At 34.6% G+C, this 12,271-nt stretch overlaps 2 protein-coding genes across 3 annotated transcripts; both read left to right on the top strand.

Moving 5' to 3' along the window:
- Positions 1–5,803: 5,803 nt before the first annotated feature.
- On the top strand, positions 5,804–7,963 carry LOC130739831 (protein FEZ). The gene is made up of 3 exons (XM_057592262.1): positions 5,804–6,003; positions 6,238–6,539; positions 6,821–7,963. Exons 1-3 carry the CDS (start codon positions 5,820–5,822, stop codon positions 7,580–7,582), a joined length of 1,248 nt encoding a protein of 415 aa, XP_057448245.1. The 5' UTR covers positions 5,804–5,819; the 3' UTR covers positions 7,583–7,963.
- A 419-nt stretch (positions 7,964–8,382) lies between these two features.
- On the top strand, positions 8,383–10,907 carry LOC130735712 (transcription factor DYT1-like). Of its 2 annotated transcripts, XM_057587623.1 has the most exons (5): positions 8,383–9,038; positions 9,719–9,911; positions 10,059–10,235; positions 10,326–10,502; positions 10,686–10,907. In XM_057587623.1, the coding sequence occupies exons 2-5, from the start codon at positions 9,780–9,782 to the stop codon at positions 10,755–10,757; spliced, it is 558 nt and encodes a 185-aa protein (XP_057443606.1). In that variant the 5' UTR covers positions 8,383–9,038; positions 9,719–9,779; the 3' UTR covers positions 10,758–10,907. The 2 variants fall into 2 exon arrangements, with proteins under 2 accessions (XP_057443606.1, XP_057443605.1); XM_057587622.1 differs by lacking the exon at positions 8,383–9,038 and having other exon boundaries at positions 9,380–9,911.
- The last annotated feature ends 1,364 nt before the right edge of the window (positions 10,908–12,271 follow it).

Genomic DNA, 12,271 nt, shown 5'->3' with positions numbered 1-12,271 from the left:
CTCATGTTCTCACATAAGAACACATTTCTCATATGATACATCCCTGTCACTATTTTAATATATATTTTTTTTATTCATTTGTCACTTTTATAACTTCAAGAAAGCGTTAATTATGTTTTACCATTAACTTTTTTTCGCTACAAATGCAAGACAAAGTTTTACCATTAACTTAATAATTATAAAAATTGTAGTCATAATTAATAAGAGAGATAAAAAAAAATAAATGAGGAAGTTATCAATATATATATTAGAAAAGAAGAACTTCCATAGTGACGTGTCAGCACCAGATTAATTCTTAGTGACGTGTCAGCACCAGATTAATTCTCATAAAAATTATTCCACATGTCAATTTGTTAGAGGGTATAATTTTCAATTGATATATGTTTTAATTTTATATATTCTAAACTTATTAATTGATATTATTTTAGAAGATATAATTTTCAATTGATATATGTTTTAATTTTATATATTCTAAAATAATTGATTGATATTATTTTAAAAGATAAGATTTGGTCTTTTAATTTATTTTTAGAATATATTAATTAATTTTTTTTGATTTTTTTTTAATTAATTCGGGATTTTATGAGTTTTTATTTTGATTTGCTAGATTTTGTTAGTTTTTATCTATTTTGTTTAGTACCTTTTTTAATATTAGATTTGACTGGGATTTAGGTTGTTTATTTCTTAATTTTATTTTAATTTATCTTATTATTTAACTAATTTTAATTACAGGAAATATTTTATTTTATTTTAGATTTATTTTTAGAGTATATTAATTAATTTTTCTTCAATTTTCGAATTTTTAATTAATTCAGGATTTTTTTGAGTTTTTATTGTGATTTGCTAGATTTGGTAGTTTTTATCTATCTTTATTTAGTACCTTTTTAAATTTTACATTTGATTAGGATTTAGGTTGTTTTTTTCTTAATTTAAAATTTTAGATTTTAGTTTTTATTATGATAGCTGTTATTTCTACCTCTGCCACATGTCGCGATCAAGACAGAGGTATGTCGTAAGATGATGTTACGTGAAGTAGAGTTTATCATGTTGTGATTGATGGTTTGTGTCATTTCAGTTTATCCTTTGTTCGTAATTTAATCCTGGATTCTTAAATTTCACATATTTTGTGTGTTTTGATCCAAAAGTTTACAAATTTTTGCATAGACCCTTTAACGAATTATTATTGAAGATGTAATGTTTTGATTCTGATGTAATGTTTTTCTATTGTTCTCCTTCTGCTTTTGTATTTTTTTAAACTCGATTTTAGTATAGTTTGTAGAAATCCATGCGTGTGAAGCCTTTCTAAACCAGATTTTGGTATAATTTATAGAAATTCACGAAACTTAGGATAGCCTGAATTTATATTCATTTCTCAAATTTTGCTCCTTTTTATTTATCATGTTTGAGTTGTGTGTATAAGCATACTATTTGCACTGTATGTGAATGATGCACAACTTACTAATTTTATTTTTTTTATGATGCACAAGTCAGTCAAATTGATGAAAGCATATGAAGAGCTCATATTTAATCTTCATGAATATGTTTAGCCCATTCTTAAGGTTGGTTCATGTTTTCCTCAAACTCATTAGTTTTGCATATAATCATGTTTTAGTATGTCAATTGGGTGTCTTATCTTACTTTGCTCTATATATTTCCTTAAGTTCAATTTAAATTGATTGTTAGTATAAGTTCATTGGTGAAGTAACCACAATTATTTTGGGTGGGAGAATTTTTTTTTCCCACATATATAAATAATTTGTTGGGGTGTGCACAATTGGGGCATTACACCATTTTTTGTTTCTCTTGACTGAAATGCGCCTTTGATTTTTTGTTTCACAAGGGTTCCACCCCAAGATTCACAAATACACTAGATACAATTCTTTCACCACAGTTCTTTCAAATTGGTGAAGGAGGGTTTTTTGTTCTTCAAGACTTCATTTTGGGTTTCTGTTTCAATCTTTTTCATGAATTGATTTTGTTGTTCAACTAATTGTAAGATGTCATATGCTTCAAGGATTTCTGCTTTTCTCTTCTTAATCAAAAGCAAAAGGATTGAGGAAAAGAAAATCTTTTGGGGTGCAGAATATTCACTTATTGGAAAAAAAATTACACGTGTCATTCTCAGGTTAATTCTTATAAAAAAAGTACATTTTAAAATTTAAGATTTGATTAGGATTTAGGTTGTTTATTTCTTGATTTTATCTTAATTTATTTTTGATTTATTTTTAGAGTAAAAAAATACATTTTTAAATTTTAGATTTGATTAGGATTTAGGTGGTTTATTTCTTGATTGTATATTAATTTATTATTTATTTATTTTTAGAGTATTAATTAATATATCCCTAACTTTTTAAAAAAATAGTGGGTTTGAAAGCTATAGCTTAAGTTAATTTGTTAATATATTCCCAAATAATAATAATAAGAATAATAATAATAATGATAACATATGTGTGCGGGTATGAGCCGGTTGGGTACTATAGTGCACATACCCGTACCCATACCCACTATTTTTTGCAGGTAATACTTATACCCAACCTTATACCTATTTAGCGGTTTTTTACCCTACCCATAGTGAGTAGTTTTTGCGGGTACCCTATGATTTTGAGACCCATTGTCATCCCTAGATTTAGATTTTGGCAAAGATGGATAGCTTCCTGTAATGACATTAAATTATCTAAAGGTGGAGAGCTTCGAGTTGCTACCCACGTGAGTATGGGGACGGGTATATGTAATTTTTAAAAACGCGGGTATGAGGATGATATTATAGTACCTACCCATTGTCATCCCTACTTAGTTGGAATAAACACAATAAGGTTATACTTTATGATTTATCTTACACAATTCTGATTTGTGCTACTATCACATTCACTTTTTTAAGATTAATATGTTGGTAATTTCTTATATCTATGATTTGTGTTATCGTCTTCATATTTACGAAGAATGTGAAACGAGTTCCCGTTGATCTCAATCGGGCTTAGAAGAGAAGTCCTTATGTCTACTTTACTCATCAATTCTAACTCTTATATTTCATTCGTTGTTTAATATATTTTTAATAATCAAAGTATTAATTGATATATAAAATACAATAGACATATTTCCCGTGCAACGCGGGGGTAAAAAACACTAGTAGTAGTTATTTTGATAGAAACATTATCATTACTATTTTTTAATACATGTGCTCATAGTTTTAAAACTCGGCTCGGACCGGCCGGTTGGACTGGGACTCGGTCACCTGGCCGGTCCGAGCCTCACACCAGATCAGTTCTGCTTGCAACCCGGTGGGAACCGGTTTGACTCGTCCGGTTCAATGGGTGACCCGACGACTCGGCCGATTTTTTATCAGACCGGCGAGTCAACCAATTCCTTTTTTTTTTAATTTCTATTGAGAATGGGTTTGGATTTTGTCTTATATTACTTATTTAATTTGTTGGGCCTTTTATATTTTTTTTGTGGTAACCATATTAATGTTTCACTACGTGATTAGGGTCTTGTAAAATAAGCAAAACTTTAGTAAACATCTCACTTCATCCATTTGATTCCTAGGGCTAAGCGGAATTCAGTTCAATTTTGCTTACCTCTGGGAATCAGATTAACAGATGACGGTTTAAATCGATGCCCTGAAACCTACCTCTATGTTGCTTTGCTGGTGATCACGAAAAAATGCATTGTTTCTTGCATGTAGTAGAGTATTGGTACAACACATTTGTTTCACTATGCCACTTTCCTAGCTCATCGCGGCCGAGCAGTCATCGCTCCTCGATTATGTCTCGGGCACTACTTGTGTCAAACCACTGGACGAGTCCTTACAATAACGAACAATCATGTTGCAGTGAATAACGCAAACCTAAGTATAGCTCAACTCCAACTGAAAATACAGAAAGAGGAAAACACAATAAAATGGTGCGCAACAGTTCATTTTTTCAGATAGCTTCTTATTACCAACATATGAATGAAAACTATAAGGCTAGGGTTGGCTCCATTAGGAGAGGACAACCTTACAAGTGTGACACATCTAACAATAGAGCATTCTAAAAAACATAACAAAAATAAAATAACTAAGCAACTCAAACAAAATTATTTATCCAATTAAGCATTTTAATTTTTCTCATTGTGAGTGTGATTAGTAGTTGTTAGGTCAAGTTAGATCGATCTTTTTTTTTTTTGAATAGTAGATCGATCTTGAACAACCTTAGTCAACATAGTAGTATACTAGTATATGATGACAGATGGGAAAATATATTTTCATTTCAGTTTTATAAGAAATAATTACTTTTTAGAAACTTACTGAAAAATGGAAAAAAAAGGGAGTTGTCTAAATCATCCTAAAAAAAAACTTAAGTTAAATCATATTAGTCTAAAATAGAATAATATTTAAAATAAGTGGATTAGAAATTTCACTTATTTTAAATATTATTGGTTCGCCTAGAACTATAGTGATTTAATTTAAGTTTTTCCTATGATCATTAGAAATCTGAAAAAAAAAATTGTTTATTAAAATAATAATTCAAACGTGCATTTATTACGGTTCTACTCGGTGAAAAAAAAAATCTCCGTGAATTGAAACACCACGTTGTAGTTAAGTTTGAAGTAACTTTGATACATTGATAGCAGTAAACAAATTGTTTGAGACTTTGATCACACGCCCCCTTGTTTTTATTTGAAATTTTGACATATTCACATTATTTTTGTCATATACTATTGCTATTATTTAATTGATTCAACCTGCGAAATTCAGTGGAATAGAAGCTCTGGGGAATGGAATAGAAACTGGATTTTTGGATTCCGAGAACCTTTCAAAATTATAATCCTAAGTGGGTCTAACTGGAATTTGCAGTGGAATAATTTATTTGAGCTCTGTTTTGGAATCTGGCTCAGGTACACGTTTCCAAATCTCATTTCAAAGTTTCAAACACTAGATTATTATATATTACATGGAACTTTGATCTCATGTCTTGGCTTGTAGTGGATAGAGACCAAAACTTTGATGACATGAATGTGTTTAAAGTGTTTGTTTAATATAAGATCACAATCCACTAAGGTGTTCATTAAAATGCCACAATGAAGGTCAGAGTCTCATGGACAAATCACAGAATATTAAAAATACTAACTTGTATTTCAATCGTGTGTGACGTTACTCACCTCGTTCCTTAACTATTAGATTGAGAATTTGATCATCATCGATAAAAATATAATACATTTAGTGATCAATTGTTTACCATTAGTGTGAGTATTCATGACAAAGAGATTAATCACTGTTGTCGGCATATACTCTAATCTAAAAAATACAATTGTATTTGTCTGCAGTGATAAAGGATAGCTCAATAGTCTATGATCTCTATCTTCTCTTCTTGACTTGAATAGTTAATAATGGCTTTAATTTCTTGGTAGGTGCTCTCTTTTTAAGAGCCTTGCCTTTCTTTCTTTGCTTGTTGTGATGAGGAGCAAAACCTAAGCAATCCTCGCAAAACACACACACTCACTCCATCAAAGTCAGCAGAAAAGGCGGCTGAACCTTCGGATGTAGACCCCTCCTCAGGAAGCATATAATCACTTCAAATTAAGTGAAACTTAACTCTCACTTTTCTCCTCTTTGTCTTTCATGTTTCACCACTTCTCATCATCACAATCTCATGCACTTTCTGTTCTTTAAAACTTTTTGAAAGGAGCTTCCACTTTTCTGTCTAGTTTCTTTGTCTCTTCTCTCTCTCACTAAAAAATATTGAGGAGACACTACAAAGATCTCTCTCTCTCTCTTTTACATATTGAAGAGGGTTAGGCTTTATATAAATTTCTAAAAGAAAATAGGTGGAGACATAGATATGGAAGAGAGAAATGATCATGCTGAGAAACTGGATGAAGTTTTGCTACCAGGGTTCAGGTTTCATCCAACTGATGAGGAACTTGTTGGGTTCTACCTCAAGAGAAAGATTCAGCAGAGACCTCTTTCCATTGAGCTCATCAAGCAACTTGATATCTACAAATATGACCCTTGGGATCTTCCAAGTAAGACACAAATCTGTCTTGGTTCATGTATAACTCTTATAAACACTTCTTTGAACCTGAACTCTAGCCTTGCTAAGATTTATTTAAGTGCCTTTTTCCTGTGTAAATTTAGGGTCTCTTATATACTATATAATATAACTAAGGTTATGTTTGGATCCTAACGGTAGCACTCACTTCAAGAGTGGTATTTGAATCCGTACTAACTAGCTACTTTTGTGATTCTAATGTATGCAGAGTTGGCCTCAACAGGAGAGAAAGAGTGGTATTTCTACTGTCCTAGGGACAGAAAATACAGAAACAGTGCAAGGCCTAATAGGGTAACTGGAGCTGGGTTCTGGAAAGCTACAGGAACTGACAGACCCATCTACTCCTCAGAAGGTTCCAAGTGCATTGGCCTGAAGAAATCCCTAGTTTTTTACAAAGGCAGAGCTGCCAAAGGAGTCAAAACTGACTGGATGATGCATGAGTTCAGGCTACCTTCTCTCACTGACCCAATGTCCCAAAAGAAGTACATAGATAAAACCATTCCAGCTAATGTAAGTAATTAAAACTTATTTAAACTTTATTTCCTTGCAATGTTAGAAGCTTTTCAAGTGTTTATAATATGAAATATTATTCGTGGACATCCGTATAATGCAGACACCCGCATACACCCTGAGTAGAAAAGTAAGATAAAAGAGAAGTAGGAGATGTGATGTGATAAAAAGACTAAAAGAGAGAGAAAGAAAAATGAAGTGTCTAACTATTTAGGAGTCTGAATATAATTAATAGTATAATATCATTCATGAACTTCTTTAACTTGTTTCTGAACTTGCAGGAATCTTGGGCAATCTGCAGGATATTTAAGAAAACCAACTCTACAGCACAGAGAGCTCTGTCTCACTCTTGGATCTCTTCCCTACCTGAAACAAGAACCTCTGATATGCTAACTAAAGAACAAGAAAGCACCCAGTTTTATTCACCCAACATGCCACTGACAAAGAAAACTAGCTTATTAGCCAGTCAGTTTTGCACTAACAACAATGATGGCCAAGACTTAACCACTGCTAGTAGTACTTTTTGTCCTTTAGATAATGTTGCCTCTTATAAATCCCTTCTTAACCCTTTGATGCACAAAGCCTTTGACCATTTTCCCCTATCAAATGGAGATCTCAACACTGGCTTGATATTCTCATCATCTCCACTTGAAACAATATCTAATGCTAATGCCAAATCTTCAATGGATGTTTCTTCCATGTTGTTGAACATGTCATCCTCAGTGCTTGGAGATTTTAGCAACAACACTCCTCATGAGGACACAACTACAAGCTTCAATGGTGGGTTGCAACTGCAAGACCACTGTCATGACTACCTAATGCAAGCCACATTTGGGAACCAATATGATAATAATGCATTAGTGAAGGTTCCTAATGTGAATATTGTGCCTCGTTTTGGTGACCAAGAGTTGGAGACAGTACGATCCATTGGGTTCCCATTCAGTATTGGTGATGCATGGAAGTCAAATATGCTTTGGGATACTTCCTCTAATTGTCCTTGTGATGTTCCCTTGAGTCATTCCACAACCAAGTGCTATACTTAGTTAGTCCCTTTTACACAGATTAGAAGCCCTTGTTTTTGTAGCTTCTAGTGGGAATGAAGTAGCTAGCGATGACTCTGACTTCTTAACTTAGATTTCTGTTCAATTTAAATTAGTGTGGTTCACATTTTCAAATTTTTACACTATCCTCACATTAGAGTGGTTTGAGTTTCTCTACTCTTCCCATTTAAATATGAGGACTGTGAGGATAGTGTAAAAATTTGGAAATTGAAATTGTTAGTTTCCTTTGAATTAACATGCAGGAATTTTTTTTGTTTTGTTTTGTTGATCAGTTTGAAATTAAACATTTTGTAACTTGATGCAATATGTGAACTCAAATGTCTATGCATGGAAAAGAAGAAATGCGAGAGTTTCAAAACGAGAATGAGAGTTAAGCAAATAAGGCCAATTGCCAAGCACACGTGATGACCCTAACCGGCCAGCCATTAAAGTATTGTGGCTTGTGCACTCTCTAACTACTAATATTTTTTTAGTGAATACTCTCTATAGCACTTAATTCAACCGCCGCAGTTCACAACTGACCACAAAATGTGTTACATTTCTATGAGCGAGAATTAAATCTCCTGACCTTATAGTTAAGGGACGGGGTAAACTAACAAGCACACGACCACACTCGTTCAACGAAGCTTATTATTATATAGCTTATACAAATTGGATCATCTCTTTCGAAATTGGCCACATTTTAATTGGCCACTAAAAAGAAATTAATTCTTATAGTATTTTAAGTTCAAAAAAATTCCTATTGTATTTTCGTACCACCCTTTGGTATAATTTGGTACCAAAAGAAATCATGGTATTTAACTAACCCCAATTTTGTTTAGATATTAATGTAAACATATTTTCATTTCAATTTTAAAAGAAAAGGGTTCATTTACTGTACACAAAGAAATGCTTGTGTAAAGTTACATAAACCTAGGTTCACCTATTATCACAAGTTTACTAGCAGGTCACCCCTTTTTTAATTTAAATTAGGTAAAATAAAAAAATAAATCTAAATCTGCCATCACCCTCCTTAATCTTCTTCTTTCATCTAAACTCCAGATATTCATCTTCACTCTTCATCTTCTTTCATTATTCATCTTCTAAATCAACATTTTTCATATTAGAACCCCCCAAAACCCAGACCACACCACCACCAACCCCAGCCCACACCGCACCACCACCCCCAACCACCACCAAGTTGATGTATTTTTCGCACCGAACCTCCATGATCCCGACCCACCATCGACAGAATCAAACCAGATATGAACTCCTCGACCTCGTCGTCTTCAATTGAACCTCATGACCCTTGATGAGAGGTTATTGTCGGTGACTGTGCTGTTGTGGAAGTTGTTAGTGGTGCTGGCGTTGGACGATAGGGAAGAGAAGAGGATTCTGATGTTCAATTGAAATGGGTTGTTGGTTGAGGGTGTAGATGTTGAAGATGGTAAATACAATGGTTGGTTTCCTTTCTGGGTTGTGTAATATTCACTATATGTTTTGTCTTTAATTTCACTTCTTTTCTGGATTTTATTGTTAGAGGAGGCAGGTGATAATAATAAAGATTAGAGATTAATTTGATTTAACACTAATTAATTTCATTTTTAAAAAAATGATTTAACTTGTGATAACAGGTCAATTTAGGTTTGTGCAACTTTGCAAAAGTATTTCTTTGTGTATAGTAAATGAACCCAAAAAATTCGTTCAATTTTTTTTTAAAAGTAATTTTTATCTTAAAATGCATGCTAACAAGTGTTTATAAGTCCGGCGGATATCTAAAAATAGCATGAATTGAACCATTTCATTTCAATAAACATGCTCTTCTTACCATATATAATTTTAGTCCAATCACTTTAAAACAAACAAGAATTGAGTTAAAAAAGTTGTGAAAGGTTGGTCAAATCTGTTAGGCCCATTCTAACAATGTAACAAACAATGGATCTAAAGTGGAATTTTTTGTTCTCTCTCTCATAAGGAACACATGGATAAACTTGGACCAGACTAAAGCCCCTCAAAACACATGATGCGTTTGTGAGAAGCCCTTATATTGCCTTCAATAATTCAGTTTGTAATCACTCTGACACTGAAATACTGGTTTCTCTATTCCTATGCAAAAATGGGACATGTATATGATGACAGGCTAACCATTTCTCTGGAAGAGTTGGGCTTTAATGCTGAAAATGGTAGCAACAGGGGAAGGATGGGCAGGAGGAGCTATGACGACGACGCCAAAACGTTCAAATCCAAGAACCTTGAGTATGAAAGGAAAAGAAGAGAGAAGCTCAGTACTAGGCTCTTGATGCTGAGGTCTTTAGTACCCATTGTCACAAATGTAATCACCTAATAAACTTTGCTTTCTTATACATAAAGTCTTTTCATCTAATGTGTTTTGTTCAGTATTCAATTGTTCATGTCCTTAATTGGATTAGTTTTTTCATCAAATGATGGAATTGAAATTGGTTGTAAATCTTGGTTCCAGATGAACAAAGCAACCATTATTGATGATGCAATCACTTATATCAAGGAGTTGCAAGATCAAGTTGAGACCCTCACACGAGAGCTGCTTCAGGAAACGGAAGCAACCTCAAAAGAAGTAGCAAAGCCAAAGATAAATGATTTTGATCTTGCAGAAGAGATGAAGAAATGGGGAATACAGGTTATCTACAAATTTTTGTCTTTCATTAATTGTATGAAATTCCTATATAAATACAAGTATTAGTGATCTTGTTTCTATTACTTTCTACAGGAAGAGGTACATGTGACAAAAATTGATGGGAATAAATTGTGGGTCAAGATGATCATTGAGAACAAGAGGGGGAGTTTCAAGAAATTGGTTGAGTTTCTGGATACTTATGGCATTGCATTGATAGACACCAATCTCACAGCCATGAAAGGAGCCTTATTGATAACAACATGCATACAGGTGATAAAATCCACTAGTAACTAAAATATTATAACAGGAGAGTAGTTTATGCTGTAGGCTCTCAAACTCATTAGAAGAAACTAAAAGATGAACTTTGATTTATCTTTTTATTTTAGCTTACAAACACTCATGAGAAACTTGGAGATTGTTTTAGAAATTGATTATATGATTGTTATTTTTCAGGGCATGGATGGTCAAACACTTGAAGTTGAGCAGATCAATCAGTGGTTGCTTGATATTCTAAGAGCTATTTAGAGTAACTCGATAACTTATTATGCACTCATCATCAAATTGAAATCGACATAAGCTAGTTTTATTCTTGGGTCAACTTGTGCTTCCAATAGTATTGAACAAGTTTAATGTGCATCCGTTCTGTATGATGGGAATGAGAGAACTCTTAAACTACATTCTTGATTTAGTTTTTCAATAATTTGCAAACAAACGAGATATACCATAAGTTGGCTTCTAACAGCATCAAATCTTCCAAAATGTTTGAACATTTGAAGTAATCCTAAAAATTAGGCTTAATTCCATTTTGGACCCCTGATCTTTCAAAAATGAGCGATCCGGGCCCCCTGTGTTTAAACGTAGCGGTCAGGCACCCTAACGTTTCAAAAAGGTGCGTTCCAGGTCCTTCTGTTAGTGCCGTTTGTTTGACCAAACGGAGCCAGTGACGTGAATTTTCTTTTTCATTTTAACATTAATTTTTTTACCCAAAAATCCCCCCCCCCCCCTCACCCAATTCACAAACACGGTTCCCCCCAATTTTTTACCCTAATTTCATCCTAATTTAGCAAGAGAAGAGAGATTCAGAGGATATTCTTGGTGCATTCTTGGTGCGGCTTCAACCCCAACCCAACCTTCATCCACACTCAAGCACAAAAACAAAAACTCAGGAAATTAAGAAGATTCATAATAGAATGTGAAACAGGGAGGAATGGGGTGTTCAAGTTGTCGAAGGTAGGAGGCTGGTGAACACCAATCCCTAAACCCCAACCCAGATTCAACCTCCTTCCTCCGCCACCCCACCAGCCACTGTCGCCACCGCCATCATTTCCCCGGACCCCGAACTCACCAATATCCCCCAGCCAAACCATGCCCCAGCAACCAAAATCCCTCTCCGCCCACGGATGATCCGGAAGCTCTCTGCTAACCCGACCACCACCACCTCTGAATCCTAATCAGAAACCCCAAAACCCTCCTCGACCTCCATCGCCACCCTTCACCCTCTCCACCGAGCCAGAAAAACAACCGGGAGGAGAAGGAGGGATCGAGTCAGAGAAAGAGAACCTGAAATCAAACCAACAAACCCCAACCTCCATGAGACTCAAAGCCCCAAGCACTTCGATCCCGCCGCTTCGTTCTTAAATCTGAACTTTCATGCCTCCTAACACTTCGATCTCGTCGCCTCAATCTCTTCTCCAAACACTTCATGTTGCTTCGAGGGCTTTTTGTAGAGGTTACTCAGATCTGGCAACGGCGATAGTGTTTGGGCGGTGGGGAACCCTAAGGGGTCGTGAGGGAGAAGAGGGAAAGAGTGGGAGGAGAAGGTTGGGTTGGGGGAGAATCGTGTTTCTGATTTGGGGGGGGGGGGGGGAATTTTTGGGTAAAAAAATTAATGTTAAAATGAAAAAGAAAATCCACGTCACTGGCTCCGTTTGGTCAAACAAACGGCACTAACAGAAGGACCTGGAACGCACCTTTTTGAAACGTTAGGGTGTCTGACTGCTACGTTTAAACACAGGGGGCCCGGATCGCTCATTTTTGAA

The sequence above is a fragment of the Lotus japonicus genome, chromosome 2, assembly GCF_012489685.1.
Source record: "Lotus japonicus ecotype B-129 chromosome 2, LjGifu_v1.2".
NCBI classification, from domain to species: domain Eukaryota; kingdom Viridiplantae; phylum Streptophyta; class Magnoliopsida; order Fabales; family Fabaceae; genus Lotus; species Lotus japonicus.
Note: the sequence above shows the minus strand (reverse complement) of the source record. Positions and strands in the feature narration are given on the sequence as shown.

Excerpts from the sequence above, each read along its gene's own strand:
- LOC130739831 (XM_057592262.1), top strand. The coding sequence starts at position 5,820 with ATGGAAGAGAGAAATGATCATGCTGAGAAACTGGATGAAGTTTTGCTA. Across the intron at positions 6,004-6,237 it reads TGACCCTTGGGATCTTCCAA|AGTTGGCCTCAACAGGAGAG; the intron begins GTAAGACACAAA and ends TAATGTATGCAG. Across the intron at positions 6,540-6,820 it reads ATAAAACCATTCCAGCTAAT|GAATCTTGGGCAATCTGCAG; the intron begins GTAAGTAATTAA and ends CTGAACTTGCAG.
- LOC130735712 (XM_057587622.1), top strand. The coding sequence starts at position 9,696 with ATGGGACATGTATATGATGACAGGCTAACCATTTCTCTGGAAGAGTTG. Across the intron at positions 10,236-10,325 it reads TGAAGAAATGGGGAATACAG|GAAGAGGTACATGTGACAAA; the intron begins GTTATCTACAAA and ends TACTTTCTACAG. Across the intron at positions 10,503-10,685 it reads TGATAACAACATGCATACAG|GGCATGGATGGTCAAACACT; the intron begins GTGATAAAATCC and ends GTTATTTTTCAG.